A 19,191-nucleotide genomic window follows, 5' to 3' on the forward strand; every position below is an offset into this window, starting at 1 on the left:
GAGAGTGCCTGTGTACAAACTCCTATGTCCAGAGAGGCTCCACCCAAACAGGAGCGGTCCCAGAACGTGTGCTAGAATGACCCTTCTGTGAGCCCAAAACAAAACATGGAGAAAGAGAGGGGGGGGTGTGTGTGTGAGAGAGAGGAGAGAGAGGAGAGAGAGAGAGAGAGAGAGAGAGGAGAGAGAGAGAGAGAGAGAATAGGCCAACACCCAACGCCTGCCCACTGCCTACTCTCCCAGCTGGCACCCATCTCCACTGCAGTGGTCCAGCAGTTGTGTGTGTGTGTGTGTGTGTGTGTGTGTGTGTGTGTGTGTGTGTACCGAACACAATACAATATGGTGCAGTCTGTAAGGAGAAAAAGAAAAAGAGCCAGAACAGATCGCCACCACCCCACCCACTAAACACACACCAAACAGCCAATGCATCGCCATTGTACCACAAGAATCAAACTTTCATTGACAAGTCCATTTTTACATCATTACACACACACACACACACACACACACACACACACACACACACACACACACACACACAGTGACTGCAAAGATGCCCCAACCCCCAACAGTGTTGGACTCATAGGGGGAGCCCATCTAGCTCTCCCTGCTTCCAGGGGCGCTCTGACCTCTTACATCAGACAGGCAACCCGCAGTATGACTGAGAAATGAAAGAAAAGTCAAATGGGGAATGCTACCGCTACCGCTACCTCTCTGACCTTTCAGCACAGAGGTGCTCAGCACATGCCACTGCCGCCAGTCTTTACAGGAATCGGACTCCCTTTCACAGACACTATACTGATGAAAGGGGTACAACGTTGGGCTTGCTGTGACAGCAGCTCGAAATTAATGTGCGTCTCAGTGTGTACGTGGATTATAACCAGGTAAAAACAGTATAATAGGGTCTAGATTCTGAGGGAGAGGACCCATCCCACTCATTTTCGGAATGAATTCAAGTACCTCCTCGTTAATAGTTTAATAAGTGTAGGTTACACTGTCTTTGTAAAAACAATGACCTCCCCCTCCTTTCCTTAAAAAGGGATACAATTTAGTTTTGTTGTTATTTTTGTATCAGCTGTGGTAAACAAAGCATAATGACACTTCAGATGATCAACCTCTCTCTATTAAAAAAAACAAAAAACATTCTGTTTAATTTTAAAATGTTAGTCTCAAAAGCAGGTGGAATTCTTCTAGTCCTCCAGAAGGCTCAATACTGAAATAAGCATCTGGAACTGAAGTGGCCTACACAGAACATCTGAACTTTGCTAGTTTAAGGTCTCTACGAGGATTTCTCCTAGATGTAACCTGTCTCTAACATCCCACTATTTTCGAATCCCAACTATCTGCTTCTCTGGATAACATAAGACAAGAAATACAGCGTTCCTTGATCGGGTCAGTGGGTTTAACCATTTACGTCCCAGACACGTAGCCGTTAGCTCTCAAAATATGCCAGACTGCATAACCCAACCACAACAGGTGATTCCTCAACGTCTACTATAATGTTTCTGATATTAACCCAAAATGGCTTAAACATATTGATGCAAAGTGTGATCCAACGAAACTCAGTTGACAGTGTGAATAGGCTGTACTACCAATATATGTTTGTAACTTCACCACAGAGGTAACTAGAGGTGGAACTCAAGATGTTTCAGCTCAAACCTCTTGATTGGCAATGCCGATGGCTAACATTAGCTAACGCTATGCTCTTTCTCTATCTGTCTTGGGCTATAGCTACCGAATTATAATTCAAGAAATCGTGTAATATGCAATACTCACATGAATCAGCTCGTCAGCGTCGTCGTCCAATCCCACACTGTTTTAATGAACAATGTTAGAAATGGAGCCTCGGTGACTGGCAGTCATAGAAGCGAAGACACCGTCTAAATTACATAGAAAGAGATGGGATCTCGCCGCTCTTCAAAGGCGCAGCCAGGGATAAGCTAATTAAAGTAGACATAATTGACCCCGAACACAAGAACTGAAATAAAATAGCAGAAAAAACTGTGGAGCTAAAAGCTACACAGGCGCCCATGAATATCAAGAGCTGTTGATGTCAAACCGAATGCTGGAAAGCCCCCTGGTCAGACTTCCTCAGGAAATCCCCGTTTGAAAAAAATGTGGTTTGAAGAGGACGCCTATGGGACGCCATAGAAAGCGTTGAATCAGAAAGGAAATGTGCTACCTTCTGCTTTACTGCCCCCTATATTTTTCTGTGGTATTGCATAGCCTACGCCCGCTGATGAAAAAGAACCAACTCAAGTACATCAACTTTACTTCATTAAAAAAAACGTACACAGCTCACTATAATTATAGAAATGAACGCAGCAAATAGATATTTCTAAATGTGCCGCTCAGAGTTTGTATGAACATAATTACAAATTCAACAACGCTTCTCTGATGCGCTCTTTCGTTTCCTATAGAAAACACGGAATGTATCGACTCCTCTGCGTGGAAACCTTAGAGGCGTCCCAATGCATTATTTCCCCAACCATCGACAGATAGGGCCCTACTTACTGGAAGGAACAGGAACAGATAGCTGACAACATTTACGGTGCAAGGAGGCCTAGTTTGCATACAGTGACTAAGTCATTTTTACCGAATTGAAGGGTCAACTGGGGTTTTTGAATGTGGCAACATAGTCACGTTCACAAAGAACTGTGAAAGGGCGCAGGGAGGAGTTAAATGAATGCTCAAAACTCCGGTTTCCCTGTAAATCCTTACATTTATTGCATGGCTATTAAAACTTAATGAAATACAATGACTACAATGTTTCTCTCCCTCACGAAAATTCAGATTCAAACATTCACATAATATTCTCAACGAATACCATTCAAAAAGCAAAGCAGTACCAGTCCAGCAAAATAAAGGGAACTTATGTCGGGGATTAAGGTCTACATGATGCAGACAGCAAAACAATAACTTAAGAAATACAAACCATGATAATAAAATAAAAAATAAAAACAGACCAAACAGTATACAGTGTGTAGCCTATAACATTATCTGCCATCACTGTTTAAAGGCCATATTTAAAGAGGGCCACCTCTCAGAGCATCACCTTTTAAAATAAACGGCCATGACGTCTTGCTGCTGTGTCTCCAGAGTGGTTTCAAAGCCGCGCAGCCTTAGACTACGGAACTCTGACACACTGACTCATGGAACGATGATGACACACCATGTGCTTCGCTCACCACGCAGGTGACTGTGTCAACCAATTACGACAGTGTGACCGAGGAAGGAATTTGAAACCATCTGTATATAAAGTAACGGTCCATGATACAAAAACTGAAAACCCGCACTTCACAGCAGGAAGAAAATGTTTCAATACTTTGGTTTTAACGTAGCAAGTATAGAGGATCTGCTTTGAGTGACTTTTGGTAAGGGAATGGTGACGAGTACATGCATGTATGTATGTATCCTATATGTTTGATTAATGTAGGCGTATGTGTTTTGGTGAATGCGTCTAGATAGCAGCACACACTAGGCCTTTGACCTATGGGCGACTTGGCGATGAGGGGCATGCCAATGACGGCTGGGGGCTCAGCTCACACTTAAGATTTCTGCCCTGTGCTTCCCTTAAACAATGTCATATGTTCCCACGAAACTGACTGGTAATATATGATACATAGGTCAATAACAACTTCAATATCTGATCATTAAAACACCAAGGGAGGGGGGGGGGGATACAGAACACAATAATAAAAAATAACCACAGCATCACAGATTCATAACAGCCTGTGTAAACTGCTCAAAGAGAGTCGTTGGGATATCAGAACTTCGGCGTGCCTAGATTCAAAGGTCTCGGACAATGTTGGTGTATCTCGGGAGCGTTCATGTGTGTCCAGTTTACTCTGTCGGCAGAGGAATGCAGTCCCTGGGGTACGTTTCCCCACACACTCCTCTCGACTACAGCGTCTCAGGTCTGAGACTTGACATGGGCATGATCTCTTCTGCTGTCCAACATAAAAGTCCAATAACGGGGGGGGTGTCGTTTTAGAGGCGCATCATAAAAAGTAAATAGCATGGTTAAAAAGTAATGGTTCTTTATTATTTGTAAGCATTTATATTATGTTGGAGGGCATATTGTCCTCAACAATGCCCACATGTCAAATTATTTAACCAAGCGGTTTTTTTTTTTTTTCAAATAAAGAATTAAATATTGAATAAATTTAGAGTGTATATATAAATTACAGGCACTGTGGACTGCCTGAGAAATGTGTAACTTTCGTTTTCAAAACCACCAACCATCAAATCTTACAGATGCAGTTAAATATACTCAGAATCCCCAGAACAGCTATCTTGAGGAAGTTTGGAGAATGAGAGATGTTGGATGATGCCTGCAAACCACACATTTCAGTTTTCTGTGATGATGATGCCATACTCTAGGTTTGCCTTTTGAGTGAACGGTGAGATGACAGGTGGTGAGATGAGTCGTACGTGAAACTCGCACACGTGAGTTACTGGGGTGACCTGGCGGACGAGTAGAGAAGCAGCAGACTACGCCTCCATCACCCGCTGGGTCAGGGCTGGGGATCATGTGGGACGGGTGACGAGAGGTGGCGGCGGCGGCGGCGGTGGGGTCGGCAGCGTTGAGTCAAGTTGCAAACAAAGAGAGTGAGGCAGCATAGAGGGCAGGATCGTGGTTGGGGGGGTGGGGGGTAAAACCGTGGATGGTACTGGTGGCGTGGGGATGGGTGTGGGTGTGGGCACTCGGGTAGGTGAGGTGCACAGACAGTCTGGGCGTGCGTCGGGCGGGCATGGCCAGGCACTTTGCATCTGTTTGGGCGTTTACCCGTGCAGAGGCGTCCGCTGTAGGTCCTGTGCCACGTGGGGTTTCGGGCAGAGGAGGGTAGAGTGGGAGTAGGGTGTAGTTTGGGTGAGGAAGACTGGGGAAGGTCCAATTTTGATAACACAGTACAGGTCTGCCGAGAGATGCGTTTCTCTCTCTCTTTTTTTCCTCTCTCTCTCTCTCTCTCTCTCTCTCACTGTTTCTCTCGTTCTCCCCTTCCGAAATTCAACTCTGCAGGAATGAATGGGTTGAGTCCCTCAAGGGTTCAAGATGCCTGGGGGGCCTGTGTGTCTGCAACTGCTGGCTCCTGCATGACAAGCAAGCAAACACACACACACACACACACACACACACACACACACACACACACACACACACACACACACACACACACATGTTCACACAAGGTTAGTTACACAACTCTTCTTGAATTCAAAAACACATTTTTCACACTAAGATCTAACTTCCATAAAACTTAAGACCATCTCTGTGAATAAATAGATTAAAAACTCCCTTCTCTAGATCAGACATGTTAGAATCTTTGAAGAAACAGTGGTGCATAAGGTTAGAATCAGAATAGATTGATATAGTGTGGCCCAAACACATCAGTCTATAGAAAACTACTGCTGTGAATCCTGGTGAACAGTTCTCATGAAACTGAACTTTTTGGAGCAAATCTGGATAATTATGTATACCATGATTTCCAAACCCAGAGTATATGCAAACCACTAAAGAACATTCACAACAATCCTATTTGAATGAAGAAAAAAAGAAAAAAGGGAGAAAAAAAAAAAAAAAAAGAAGAGAGATAAGTGCCAACCTCTTTCTGCTCCTCAGGTGGGACTGGGGTGGTGGCTCCGTCCTCAGGCGTGACCACCATCTTCTCCTCCTCGCTGTTCTTTGCCTCCTCCCCCTCCACGCCGTGCTCCGCCTCCCATTCCTGCAGCACCTCGTCCAGATTGAAGCGCCGCCGGTAATTCACAAAGAAGTTCTTCACCTGGACCACCGACTTGTTGCCGATTACATCCGAGATGGCCTGGAAGTCCCGGCCGTACTTACGAATGGCTGCGGAGAGGAAATGCCATTGACATTTATTCACCTGGCAGACATCTTTATCCAAAGCGACTTACAACTGAGGAGCACATCAAGCTTCAGTTAAGTTAGCGGGCATGCATTTATACATCCACTGGAAAATTGCTAAGAGCATTATTCATTAAAAATATATTTTTTGAGTTGATAATCGATAATCGGTTTAGAATCGATAATCGTTTAGAATCAAATCGTTGACATCGGAATCGAATCGTGAGGTGCCAAGAGATTCCCACCCCTACTGATTAACCAGATAGGTATCTCACACATCACCACAACATGTCTGACATAACTGTAGGAGGTTACATCACATGCTGTTCTTGTTTTGTTTGTGAGCATAACTATCTGTGACACACTTATACATGCTAGTGTGTGTGTCTGTTTGTGTGTAGGTTCCACCTGGTGTTTGTAATATTGTAAACACACTGGTGATAGTTGTGTGACTGCTTGTCATAGTTTGTCTACCTTGAACAGCCAGAAGCTGCTCTTCTGTTGTCCAGCGGGTGTTGAACTTCTGGGTGACCTGAGACACAAACAAATCACAAAAGCCAATGTGTGTTTAGAATTTTATGAGCACAACCAAATACTGTTACCAACATGGAGTGTTTTAAGAGAGTGGAGGTCATACAGCCTCAGAATCATGTTTTATTGGCCAAGTAAGTTTGCACAAACAAGGAATTTGACTTGGTAAAGTGTCTTTCAGTGTGCTTACACAGAATATACATCACAACACAAGACAATACAAACAGGGCAACGGTCTAAGAAGTCTAAAACATTATATACAAGGAGGAATGACTTTATACAGGAGCTGTTCATTTTAACACAACAATAGTGCAAAGAAGTGGAGAGTCCAAGAAGTGCAGGGATAAATATTTGACGGTATGAGTATGAAGGGTGAAATAAATAAATATGATTTCAGGAGTAATTGTACAGCGGTTATTATATTACAGCCTCAGAGTAGGAGAGGGTCATGGTTCAAGGGTCATGGCGGTAGTCCACAGGGCTTTACTGAGATATTCAGTTTGGAACACAAAACTGCCATTACCTCAGCTGGTCTAAAGTCATCCACTCCAGAATCGAGTTTGTCCCTCAGGGAACTGTTGTTCTGCTTGATACTCTGGATCTAAAAGGGTAGAGAGGTAGAGAGGAGGTGAAGGTGTTAATGCTGATTATAAAACAATTGGGTTCTATCGCGTTATTTAGCTGTTTCTGATTGGACGAGACACGTTCCATGCGTTGGATTATCCCAGAACAACCGAACAGCTATTTTCACAGCTAATAATAAATCACTCCGCGATGAAACATTTTATAGCGCATTGATGATAACTGTTAATTCAAAGTTTTTATAATTCCAAACCAAGACGTGCGAGTGGGGTAGGTAAGGGATATTCCCACGGGTGTTGTTGCCTACGCCACTCGGCCTCCGGCCTCGGTGGCTATGGCCGAACACCACCCGTGGGAATATCCCTTACCTACCCCACTCCCACTCGTACTATATTGCTTAAGCAGCTAACCCATCTCAGTGAAGTTATGTATCTGCGAATGACCTCAGGTAGAAAAACAACTGTATCCAGAGCTCTTCACTGCCAAGCATATAACATGGTTCAAAGAAACTGCAAAACCTAGACACAAGAACAGAGAATACATCGTATGCATAGCGCGGGAAAAGTCACACAGGGACTTTCTTGACGCCGAGTTATAGTTTCACGATGGCAAGTAACTTCTTGTAATTTAAACTTTCAGAATGTCACCAATTATCAATGAATGAGAAGGCCTTAGCCGTGAACAATTCAATCCCATTTGAACAACTCTTCCAGCATAAGGACTATCCAGCACCAACTTTTCCAAAGCTAGGCTAACAAGGTAGACATTGAACCTTGGACCAAGTTGATTAGACCTTGCTTTGCCTAAGAGTGACGATGAAGACACTTTATGGAGAAGGTTTGTAAAAGCTAGAAGATTCTTGCGAGAAGCTTATGTGTGTATCTTTATTTTAGTTCTTTATTATTTGTTTAATCATTAGTCTTTTTATTATTAATATGTTATACGTGTGACATGCTGGTACATGCTTGTACCTCAACTGTCTAAATGTTAACAGTGTGTTAAAAATCAATAAAGATATTTGGGGGGGGGGAAAGAGTGATGACGCTTTCAGCAGCTGAAAAAGAGTGAATAAGCTAAAAGCTCAATTTCATAGGGCAAAGAGCTATGAGCTACATGTATGATGTAAAGTTCATCAAAAAACATCAAGGTCATCTTCAAACCATTTTCATACAAAATAACAAACTATTCACATATTAATGGCAGAACAGTCCACACTCCAACAGAAAGAGGTGCTAAAAGTATTGATCCCACAACGATAACTCCTAATGAACTCAATATTTGATTATTTTCAGGAAACAGCGAAGTTGTCCATGAAACACGGGTAATATTTCATATCCAGTGTATGACCCCAAATGATGAATTAACAAAGCAAATATTTAAATAATATTAGGGAACTTTGGAAACCATCACAGAATGATCCCATCTGTAGAGATAAAAATAGCTTCTCACTTTAGACCGGTCTTAAAGACACTCTACTGAAAGATGTTAAATGGTAAATCGGGAAACGATGCGTTGATCAGTTCACAAAAACAACGTACTATTCCATCTCACTTTTTGTTGCGTATTTAGGCCCTGATTAATTACTGGCTACTGGATTATTTTCTTCACTGTCTGAATGGTGTTGGGGCCATTTCGTAACATATTTTGTTGAGCTTTGTTGAGTTAGATGATCGGTCAATTTAGTAACCGAGTGGTCAATGTGGTCAACCTTGTTGATCAGACACACCCAAAAGGGCCTGTGTCTACCAAACACATGTTTGTGCTGGCAGCACTCATCTTTAATGCATTCCTATGCAGCTCCGCACCCTTGGCAGAAAAACACCCTCAGTGTATAACATTTGTACCCGCTCTTCTCGCTTAGGTCTGTGTGCATATCATGGAATCAAATGAATGTGCCCAGATAGCTTAACAAGATGACCTTCTTTGTTGCGCATAAGAACCCACGGTGCACATCTACCGCAGTAGAGCCCAAGTTGACTTCGGGTCGGGCCAAACTCTGGGATCAATGATCAAGACCAACCAGTTCTTCTGGTAAAGATAATACACAACTGAAGCTGTAAGCCCTGATTTGTAAAAGTACCGTTTGAAGTCACCCTCAGTCGCATTGTATCCGCTCTTCTTGCTTAGGTCTGTGTGCATATAGCTTTACAAGACGGCCTTCTTTGTTGCGCATAAGAACCCTGTGGTGCACATCTACCACAGTAGAGCCCAAGTTGACTCTGGGATCAATGATCAAGACCAACCAGCTCTTCTGGTAAAGATAATACACAACTGAAGCTGTAAGCCCTGACATGTAAAAGTATCGTTTTAAGTTCATAATCGATTTTTGAATAACAAAAAAAAATATCATTTTGAAATGCGAGCTGCATCAATTATTGCATTGTTTATAGAAAGTCATAATTGTGGCAAGGAAAATCTTTTTCTCTAAGCCCTGACACGTAAAAGTACCGTTTGAAGTCGAGCAAAAATAAATAGCCAGACCTGGCGTTTGATGGCCACCAGCTCCATGTCGAGCTGCCGGAGGACCCCGGTGGCGGCCGGCGAGCTGCTGGACATGGCGGTCACATCCCGCTGGCTCAGGTGCATGCCCTTGGGCGGCTTCTTCTTGGCCCGGTGCAGGTTCTTGCCGGTGGGGCCCGGCGTCTCCTTCTTCAAGTGAGTGGGCTTCTCCCCAGAGCCTGCAGGCTGCACGGGGCAAGATGCAAGATGGAGGGGGAAGAATCGGCACATATTCAAAATTACTGATAGTCAGAAATGTTGGGGGACACACTTAAGCACGTAAGGGGGGGTTATGTTACTGCGCAAGGGGCTCTTGTGTATCTTACGTGCTTATGCGTTGCGTTTAAAACTGAGTATAATCCAGCCTTTAGCCAGCACAGAGAAGGGAACAAGAGTACTGACAAGGTTATGTGAGGTCAGTGGTGGAATGTTGGGCTATTCTTCTAAATGCATGCTCAAATTCTACGCCTCAAAGGTAAGGGAGGGTTCCAATAGGGACTTCCCCTCCTCCCCTTCCAAGCTTTTGTCTCAAAACTGCGATCTGGATTTCTACTTGACAGATTTACTCTTGGTGACAGAAAAACATTTAGAGGGCAACAACAGGTGCATAAGCGAGAGTGAAAGGGCATGCATGTTGTAGTGGAATGTAGAGGAGCATGACAACAAGAGATCAAAGATTGATGGTTGGTGTACAGGAGTGCCGGACTGGTGTGGTGGCGTAAGGATGTAAACATTACCTTTTGGGGGACTGACGACTTTGATTCTGATTTTTCCAGTCCTGGCCCCAACTGCAACCAAAACAAATATGGTTAGGGGACATTTTGTGTGTGTGTGTGTGTGTGTGTGTGTCGGGGAAGGGGGGATTTAAGACAGATCTCCCAAACCTTAAACCTAAATCTCTGAGCTAACTGCATCACCGAAATGTATTGCAAAGAGGCAGGGAACTCCCCTTTCATCTTCCTTGACAGAAACACAAGTACAGGAATTCAGAGATCTTCAGAGGTTCATCAAGTTCCTCATCTCACTATGGGTTTACTACTAGTAGTCCTGCAGGCAGCTTACAAAAGGGACTCACCCATTGGGGATGGAATTCCCCCACAAGTGCCATTAAGAAGCCAACATACCTGAGTAAGTGGCTAAACCTGCTTTCTAGAATGCCCTGCAGGCGAGCATACAGCATTACATGTGACACAACACTAACTTACATTTCAACAGGACATACAGGTGCATCTCAATAAATTAGAATATCGTCAAAAAGTTGATTTATTTCAGTTTACTCAATTAAAAAAGTGAAACTCATATTATGTAGATTAGTTTCACACAAACTGATACATTTGTTTATTTCTTTTAATTTGGGGGTTTCATTTGCTGTCAGATATAATCATCAAAATTCAAAGAAATGAACAATTGAAATATATCAGTCTGTGTGAAATTAATCTAGAAAATATAGGAGTTTCACTTTTTGAAATCGAATTACTGAAATAAATCAACTTTTTGATGATATTCTAATTGATTGAGATGCAACTATATACAGCTCACAGTTACCTCACCAGTGACCGCAAGTAGTTTGACTTTTGAGACAGGTTAGCCAAAACGTACACTGAATAAGACGGATAGAGTCAGTAGATAGTCATGGACTAATGTTTAAAAGTCTCTAAAAGTTTCTTCTATTCTCCTGACAAAGTGCTCATACTTTTTCAGTTTAGAACTGTATATTTTAATATATTTAATATTTTTTAAAGTACAAGCTTCAAGGTTGCTGGGGGGTTTTCTTTTTATGTCTTCAGGGCAAAAACTAGCTGAGCTTTAAATTTTTGCTCATTGACAACTAGACCGAAATATTCCTCCAGAGGAATATCGCCTTGGAAGTGTGAATCCCTCTAAGAGTGAGCCATCCAAACAGGGCTCATTCAGAGACATGCTGGCAGGGAGGTGCACTCTCTACCTCCTTCTTCTCCTCCTTGCTGGGTTCATACTCAACCAAGTCTGATTTATCCATCTGGCAAAAAACGGTCGCATTCCCTTTATTGTGAGAGTAGCTCACTATGCCATGGCTCTACAGTGCTCCCATTCCAACTGCCATTTAGGTGCACTGGTGCAAGTGACTTTTAACAACGCAAGTATTGGCCTACGAAATACACTAGGCTACAATGTCAAAAGGCACTGGTGCGACTACAACATAAGAAAACTACATCTCCCAAACACTTCACTCTTTACCTCCTTCTTCTCCTCCTTGCTGGGTTCATACTCTGTGTCTCCTGGGGAGGTGCAGCTGTTCTCCTCCATATCATCATCACTGCAGAGCAGATTCACATTCTCCATCAGCCGCAGTCACTCGCAGTGAGTCAGGTTAACCCAGACCAGATATTTGTGTTGGAAATACTGACTCTCATATAAACACAAACTACTTTTTTTTTTAACACACAGTAAAAGAGGCGATTCGATATTTAAACATGGCAACACTGACTGAAAACTCTTGGGTGATAAAATATCAAACCGGCACATGATACTGATCCTGGAGTTGGAAACGGACCTCTCTTCTCTGTCCCGCTTCTGCTTGCGCGCGTGTCGGTCCATCACGCTGGTTTTGCTGCGCGTCTTCTTCCAGGAGTAGTAGAAGCGGACAAGGCTGGCAATGGACTTGTCTGGCAGCTGTGCGGAAGAATAGGACGTTTAATTTAACCAGTGTAAAAGACCTAGTGAAGTCGTTCAGTAATCAGAAGGTTGCTAGTTCGATTCCCTGTCGAAGTGTCCTTGAGCAAGACACTGAATCCCTAATTGCTCCTGATGTGCAGTGTGCCATCAGTGTAAATGTAAAATGTGTATAAATCCTTGTAAGTCGCTTTGGATAAAAGCGTCTGCTAAATGACTAAATGTAAATGTAGTAACAGAGTGCACATACAACCCAAGTTGGGACCGACCACATTCTTCACACAGGTAAGGGTACCTCAAGAAAAGGAAGAATATCTCTGCACTACATTTTTGCTCCTCAAATAATACTTCAAGGGTCCTTGTTTGGCTGCAGACTCGGGCTTAAACAGCCTATTTCGCCCTGGCAGGCTGTCTGAATAAACTCTTGCGATTAATTTAAAACCGCACAAAGGCGGGACTTTGGATATAGGCATGACAACAGATTCTTCTCTGACAGGGAACATTTGCACGCGCCCATCACAAACCATCGCTGCCCAAGTCTGATTTAACCATCTGGCAAAAACGATCACATTCCCTTTATTGGAAGAGTAGCTCAATATGCCATGGCTCTACAGTCCTCCCATTCCCACTGGCATTTAGGTGCACTGGTGCAAGTGACTTTTAACAGAAAAGTATTGGCCTACCAAATAAACTAGGCTACAATGTCAAAAAGCTCTGGTGCGACTCCAACATAAGAAAACTACATCTCCCAAACACTGCTATATTTCTTTGTATTGTAGCATGACGTGGCTCCCTTCTCTCAAATTCAAGGACGCACAGACATTTTTTACAAGTGAAGTCAGAATGGGACTGCTGTGATTGAAAGAAAGGTGTACAGTGTAACCCTAACCGGCTGAGGGGTTTCAATTGGCTTGAATACGAGAAATCTAGCAGTAGGGAAGAACTGGGGCGAAGGTAATACTCCCGTTTTCTCAGAGTACAACGATGATGGACATACATCCTTAGGTCAATAAGTTGGTCAAATGTCTAAGGAGCAGTGGTGTACAGTCACGAAGTAGATGTAATTCGCCCAGGTTGCAGAGCTTAGAGAATACATTGTTAAGGCCATCAATACCACTGATAAGAATTTTTGCCCGGTAAACTGAAATTGTGACGCTTGCAGTTTGGGCTTTTGTCATGTATAAAGTGGTCTTTGACTGTATGAAGTTGCTATTTCAGAGGTGGAAAAATTTGAGAGAATCATGAATTAGGCAGTGAGGAGATGGCTTGGGGTGCCACGTTGTCGCATTGTATGGAAAAGGAATTTTGGAGTAACCATTGACCAGCGTGATAGAGGAGTTTAAATGTGCCAAGGCAAGCCTGGAGATGACTGTCACAGTCTAAGCGTTCAGCAGTTAAGAACACTGCTCCAACGATGAACAGAGAAGACGTGGATTCCAGGAGTATATTCTGTCTGGTTGTAAAATGATCTTGACCCAGGGCTGCTATGCATGCAGACATAATCAGGTTTTAAAATCATTGGCGTGTTGTTCTGAGAATAAACATGTCAGGTTAACTCTTTGCCAGTTAATGACAGGTACAGTAGAATTTTGTGCCTCAGAGGCAGAAAAGTGAACACAAGAAACGTACAAACAGTACTGGCAAACGGGGCAAAGTGCGGGATTGGAGATTGCTGGCTGATCTCGGCACACTACTTTCGAGTTCTACAGTTGTTGTGACTGCTATTAGAACAAATATGGTATTGTTTTCTGGGTGTGAGCGCATTGTTTACTTTATCGCGTTAACGATTATCTTTCAAAGTGTGATTGAGGAAGCCTTTGAAAGGAAGAAGGGAGAGTATGTGGAACTGGTTGCGGAAGCGAAGGAATGAGGTTAGGCACGCTAGAGGTTTTGAAGCTAAACACTGGATGCAATCTAGCTACCTTTGTCATGAGAGGATCAGATCCTATGGACCATTTAACATCCTTAGTAAACTTGTTAACAAACTTGCAAGAAATGTTGCAATGGCAGCTGTTGAGGAGAACACAGGGGAGAAGTGTGATACTCAAGGCTATGGTGAACACACACACAAACTATCATGTGAAAGGCTATTAAACGTGTAAATGCAGCAACATATCGTCTAATAAACAATAAAATAATAATACGTCACATTTATATTATGCATATACATAGACGAAATATTGTATTTAAATACTGACATTATACATGGTAGACTATGATATGGGCAAAGAACATGTAAAAATGTATATTTCTGAGGAAAGGATAATTGGTCATTATTATACATGGTAGACTATGATATGGGCAAAGAACATGTGAAAATGTATATTTCTGAAGAAAGAATAATTAGTCGTTAGATTTGAACGTAACCGCTAATTCCACTCACCATTTGCTGGATGCGATGAAAGGTTTTGCCATGGAAACTGAAACCCTGTTCGAACAGGACCTTGTCTTCTACAGTCCACTCGTCGGGAAAAGGCGTAAAGTTGGGCAGGTCCGCCAGCGACTTTTCAATGTTGTGCTTGTGCCAGAAGAGCATCCCCAGAGCCTAAGGACAACAGCCAGCCACAGAGTTCACACTTGGCACACTGTGCAACCTATTTTCTCTAGCCACTGTTCATATTTCATACCTAACTCTTACTGTATAAATCTTATTTATTCACTTATAACACTTTACATATGCACATACTCTGCACTTTTATTGCTATTTTGCACTTCTGGTTAGATGCTAAACTGCATTTCGTTGTCTCAGTACTTGTACTCTGTGCAATGACAATAAAGTTGAATCTATTCTAATCTAAAAATATCTAAATGTCAGAACACACTAAGCTGTGCAGCCGAACATTTAGATAGATCAAAAATATCAGGGTCGTTTTATGAGCCAAAATTAAATTCTCAATTCAGTCACTAGGATGCAAAACTGATGGTGATTTGATTTGAGGTTCATGGCAAGAACTAAAGTCAGCTTTAACGCCAACACACAAACACGGTGGAAGTACACATACTACATGTACTTAGTCTCTTGCTAAGTAACTAAGTGAACAGCATGCACTGCCTGAAAGTGAAAGTATATCCTACGGGAAAACGCCCATGTTAGACACACCAGCACCAACTTTATGAGAGTTGCCCTTATTCAGCCGTGTGTCCGTTATCTGCACAGACGGGATGGCTTCAGTAAGTTCCAAAACATTTGCCAGCATGCTCTCTATTTACATCCAAAGTAATTATGGAACTTAATTAACAGAACATCCCATTTATTAACTCTAATAAAGGCAATCCTTACGGGGACAGAGGGGCTTTCAGATCCAAACCTGATTAAGTATACCTCACAAATCATCTCCCGCTTTTTTTTTATATTATATCCATCTTAACATGAATATACCAAATTTTATTTAAAGGAAAAGCAACTACTCAAACACATACTGCTGTAAACAACATATAACATGCTAACAATACATGCAGGGCTACAGAGCTGGCACTGAATCTTGCAGTCAGTGATGTGTCAGTCCTGGGTCACAAGACTACAGAACTGGCAAATTCACACTTCATTGTGAACAATGACTACATTCAGTTTAGTTATCTTTTCTGCAAAGAAAATCCTGACATACCTGCCCCTAAAGGACCATCCACATACACACACGCGCGCGCACGCACGCACACACACGCACACACACACACACACACACACACACACACACACACACACACACACACACACACACACACACACACACACACTATATATATTGTTACCTGTTCCATATTGTACCCATGCTTCTCTTTGGCAATTGCAATGTATTCATCCACTGTGGAACACATATACTGATCAGTAACTCAGACAACCTCATTACATCAACGCATGTCTATCCATCCAGTCATAAACAGACAGCTAAGTCAGATAGATACATGCAATCATTTTTTAGCACATGTGTATGTTTATTTTTTAGGAACATGGATAAATTGCAATAGCTGTGAAATGAGGCAGAATGTGAATTCAAGTTGCCTATCCCCTTGTTTACCCATTAATTACTCTGACTATAAAAAGGATAGGCCTAGAAGGGGTGGATGTGGGAATATAATGTAACTCACGTTTTGCTTCTGCCAGACTGTGATTAGGAAACCAAACCAGCATACCGAGATTCTCTCTCTCTTGACTGGCCTTGGCCACCTCTGAGGAGAGACCACATACGTATGAAGAAAAACAGGAACTAACTAACAGTTAGCCTCGGGATTGTCGAATCATCATCGGATAAATAAATTATTAAGTTGCACAACATGGCCTGTTTGGTTCAATTCAGAACCGTAATGTTCGACACACAATGTGTCAACAATTAGATAACTATAGTACGAAAACATTTAATTACCATACTGAAAGTAAACTATGATTGATTGTTGAACCTTCACGGTTAAACTTATTTACTATTGTCTAGTTATTCATTAGTGTTGCTTTGAGTAGTACCATTTCACTGATTTAAAACTTCAGCGTGAACACGGGACTGCTTAGCGAAATGCGGATGATCAGCAGGCTGCATGCAACAACGGTTTGAGGCTATCATAACTTGTGACCTGCTTTGACACGATGGTTACGTGAGTTACATCCCACTTACCTGAATCGTAATCTGGAACGTTCGCTTGATACTGTAGACCAACTCGCATCCCCCCTGCACCTGCTAATAAAAATAAGAATAAATTGCACTAGTAACTATTCTCATCTAACTATATGAACTTGCTGAGTATGATCGAGGCTACCATAGCTAATGACCTACCATGTTCATCATCACTTGAAGATCCCGAACTTCCTTCTTCCCATGAATTGTTACTGTTTCCATTTGAAGCAAAACTTTTAGTAGGATTGCTCACGGAATTCCTACCTCTTCTTTTACCAGACATCTCGGTACTACCCTTATCTAGCATTGCAGGCATTTTCAAAACTAAACGTCAGCAAGCGATGAAACTCAACAGATTTGGGCTCACTGGCTAACAACAGCTAATTGGCGGACGACAAATAGCAGCAGCTGCACTTTACAGGCTAAGCTAGCTGACTAACGTTAGACGGACAGGTCACAAATAGTAGCTAGTTACATAAATGCATCAAAATAACCTGGAAACATCAAGCTAGTTTGCCAATATCAGCCTCTCAGTGGACATCACACACTAGGTATTTTGGACACCTGCCCAACTAGCTCGCTAATGCAAATCTGATAACGTTATGGCGAACACAGAGGACTTCACCAAACAGATAGCTAACATTAGCTAGCTAGGTGGCTAATACTAGCTAGCCACCTCAGCCAGCTAAGGTTAACGTTAGTTGGATGGAAGTTAGCTCGCGAAATAGAAGTAACCCGAGCTAGTAATAATTCAGCTTAAACCCCCCAATTCCATGTGGATTTAAAAAAAATCTAATTGAAATATATCCTGCGAGTTGCAAACCGGTCGAATCAGACGATGATCTTGATAGTGGGCTTGGCGAGAATCTTTGGCAAGAATCGACTTGCTAGCTATCGTTACAATGTAACTTGGAACTTCAGATGAGTTCTGTGTAAGGCCTGTGCAGGCAAATGAATGGCCAGACCAATCGGTTTTGCCCATGCACCTAATCCGTGTAGGAGTTATCACAGCTATTGGGGGTTCCAGAAACGACACTTTGAAAGCCCTTTGAAACAAAGAGAAACATCACTTATACGGAAGCATAACTGTTACATATAGTAAGAAACTAGCTCTATTTATATTTTTAACTGTATCCCCAGTAGCGTTCACTCTCAAAGTTAATCCACAATCAGCAAAAATATTCCACCAATAGTTATTTATATAGTTAAATGTGTAGACAGCAAATAGAAACAAATTCTCCTGCACCAATATAGTAGAATTAAAATGGGATATTTATCACACAAGGAAGACATTAAATAGTGTATTTAATCGCCCTTCTGAATAGATAATGTGTTGTATATCCAGTCCCAGTGCATGCAACCTAGATCTTATACTTTGATGCTGCACTGCTTTTTGCGGACCTACAACAGGCATGCGTTGCTCGCAATTCTCCACTAGGTGGACCGAGTGACCAAGTAAACAGCGCCTGCTTTGTAGAAATAACTTGATTAAACTTAAGACACCTGATTGTCTAGTTTTTAATAAAAGAAACCAAAAATGGACTGTTCAAAAAGTTGCAACTTTTTTAGTTTGTTGTACATTTCTAACTGTATATGAAGGTAAAGGATCAGTATTTGGCAGACACTTTTAGCTTGAGAAAAATAAAGGCATCCAGGACTGTCCAGGAAATTAATCCAGATCGACGATAACCACCATTAAACTTGCTGTATGTTGATACATCTCTTAAAAGTGCACATGTTCATATCATATATATATATATATATATATGACAATTGAATTTCCCTCACAGGATTAATAAAAGTGTATCTATCTATATATTTATCATATAATTGGGCACTAATATTCTCAAAGCCACTTCAAGTGGCATGTGTTTTGAAGTCAGATTATGCATCATTGAACCATTCATTCACAGCTTGATGTAATTGGTAGGAAAAACATGTAATGTGTTAATGTGTCTGTTTGCATCTCTTTGCCTCATGTGGTGATCTAGAACAAGCTGGTTGTGAATGTCAGGTTGTGCTGTTATACTGATTCTTGCTAGCTAACTGTTCTTCTTGTAATTGATTGTTTTGATCAACTGGTTCCCTTCAAACCAAAAGCATGACATGTTACATTCTCCTAAATTTGTTGGAATTTTTTTCCTTTTTTTTATGAGAGCATAAGAAATGCTCATGAACTATTTCTTTTGAATTATTTCTTTATTTTTAAATCACATATGTGATTCCTTTTGGACCTTATATTCACATTATCAATCTTTCAATCAAAAACGTCAAAGCATGACACACAATGTCATTATACTGTTGTGTGATTTACTAAGGAAATTATGTTGTGACAACAAATTCGTCACTTTCCAATTGCTCCAAGTAGCGGACATTCTATGGTTCGATCATTCTTCATAACTGCATAGCGACGGCAGGTTTCCTTGTCATGCACCTCCATGCAGTCTTCAGGAAACGATA

At 41.9% G+C, this 19,191-nt stretch overlaps 2 protein-coding genes across 5 annotated transcripts in view; both read right to left on the bottom strand.

Moving 5' to 3' along the window:
- traf3 (TNF receptor-associated factor 3) overlaps window positions 1-2,005 on the bottom strand; it is a 17,014-nt gene extending 15,009 nt beyond the window's left edge. Inside the window, exon 1 of the mRNA XM_080850010.1 lies at window positions 1,774-2,005. The gene's annotated coding sequence lies outside the window, so the exon portion shown is untranslated. The remainder of the gene's footprint in view (window positions 1-1,773) is intronic.
- Window positions 2,006-2,764: 759 nt separating this feature from the next.
- Window positions 2,765-19,191, bottom strand: rcor1 (REST corepressor 1). 4 transcript variants are annotated; one of them, XM_080850394.1, is made up of 13 exons: window positions 16,891-19,191; window positions 16,732-16,791; window positions 16,214-16,294; window positions 15,878-15,930; window positions 14,511-14,672; window positions 12,009-12,127; window positions 11,693-11,771; window positions 10,213-10,263; window positions 9,458-9,661; window positions 6,918-6,995; window positions 6,338-6,395; window positions 5,604-5,848; window positions 2,765-5,090 (listed from the first exon to the last, which is right to left on the bottom strand). In XM_080850394.1, the coding sequence occupies exons 1-13, from the start codon at window positions 17,045-17,047 to the stop codon at window positions 5,049-5,051; spliced, it is 1,389 nt and encodes a 462-aa protein (XP_080706520.1). In that variant the 5' UTR covers window positions 17,048-19,191; the 3' UTR covers window positions 2,765-5,048. The 4 variants fall into 4 exon arrangements, with proteins under 4 accessions (XP_080706520.1, XP_080706518.1, XP_080706519.1 ...); XM_080850392.1 differs by having other exon boundaries at window positions 11,973-12,127; XM_080850393.1 differs by having other exon boundaries at window positions 16,732-16,794.

This window comes from Sprattus sprattus, assembly GCF_963457725.1.
Source record: "Sprattus sprattus genome assembly, chromosome: 13".
In the NCBI taxonomy this organism is placed as follows: domain Eukaryota; kingdom Metazoa; phylum Chordata; class Actinopteri; order Clupeiformes; family Clupeidae; genus Sprattus; species Sprattus sprattus.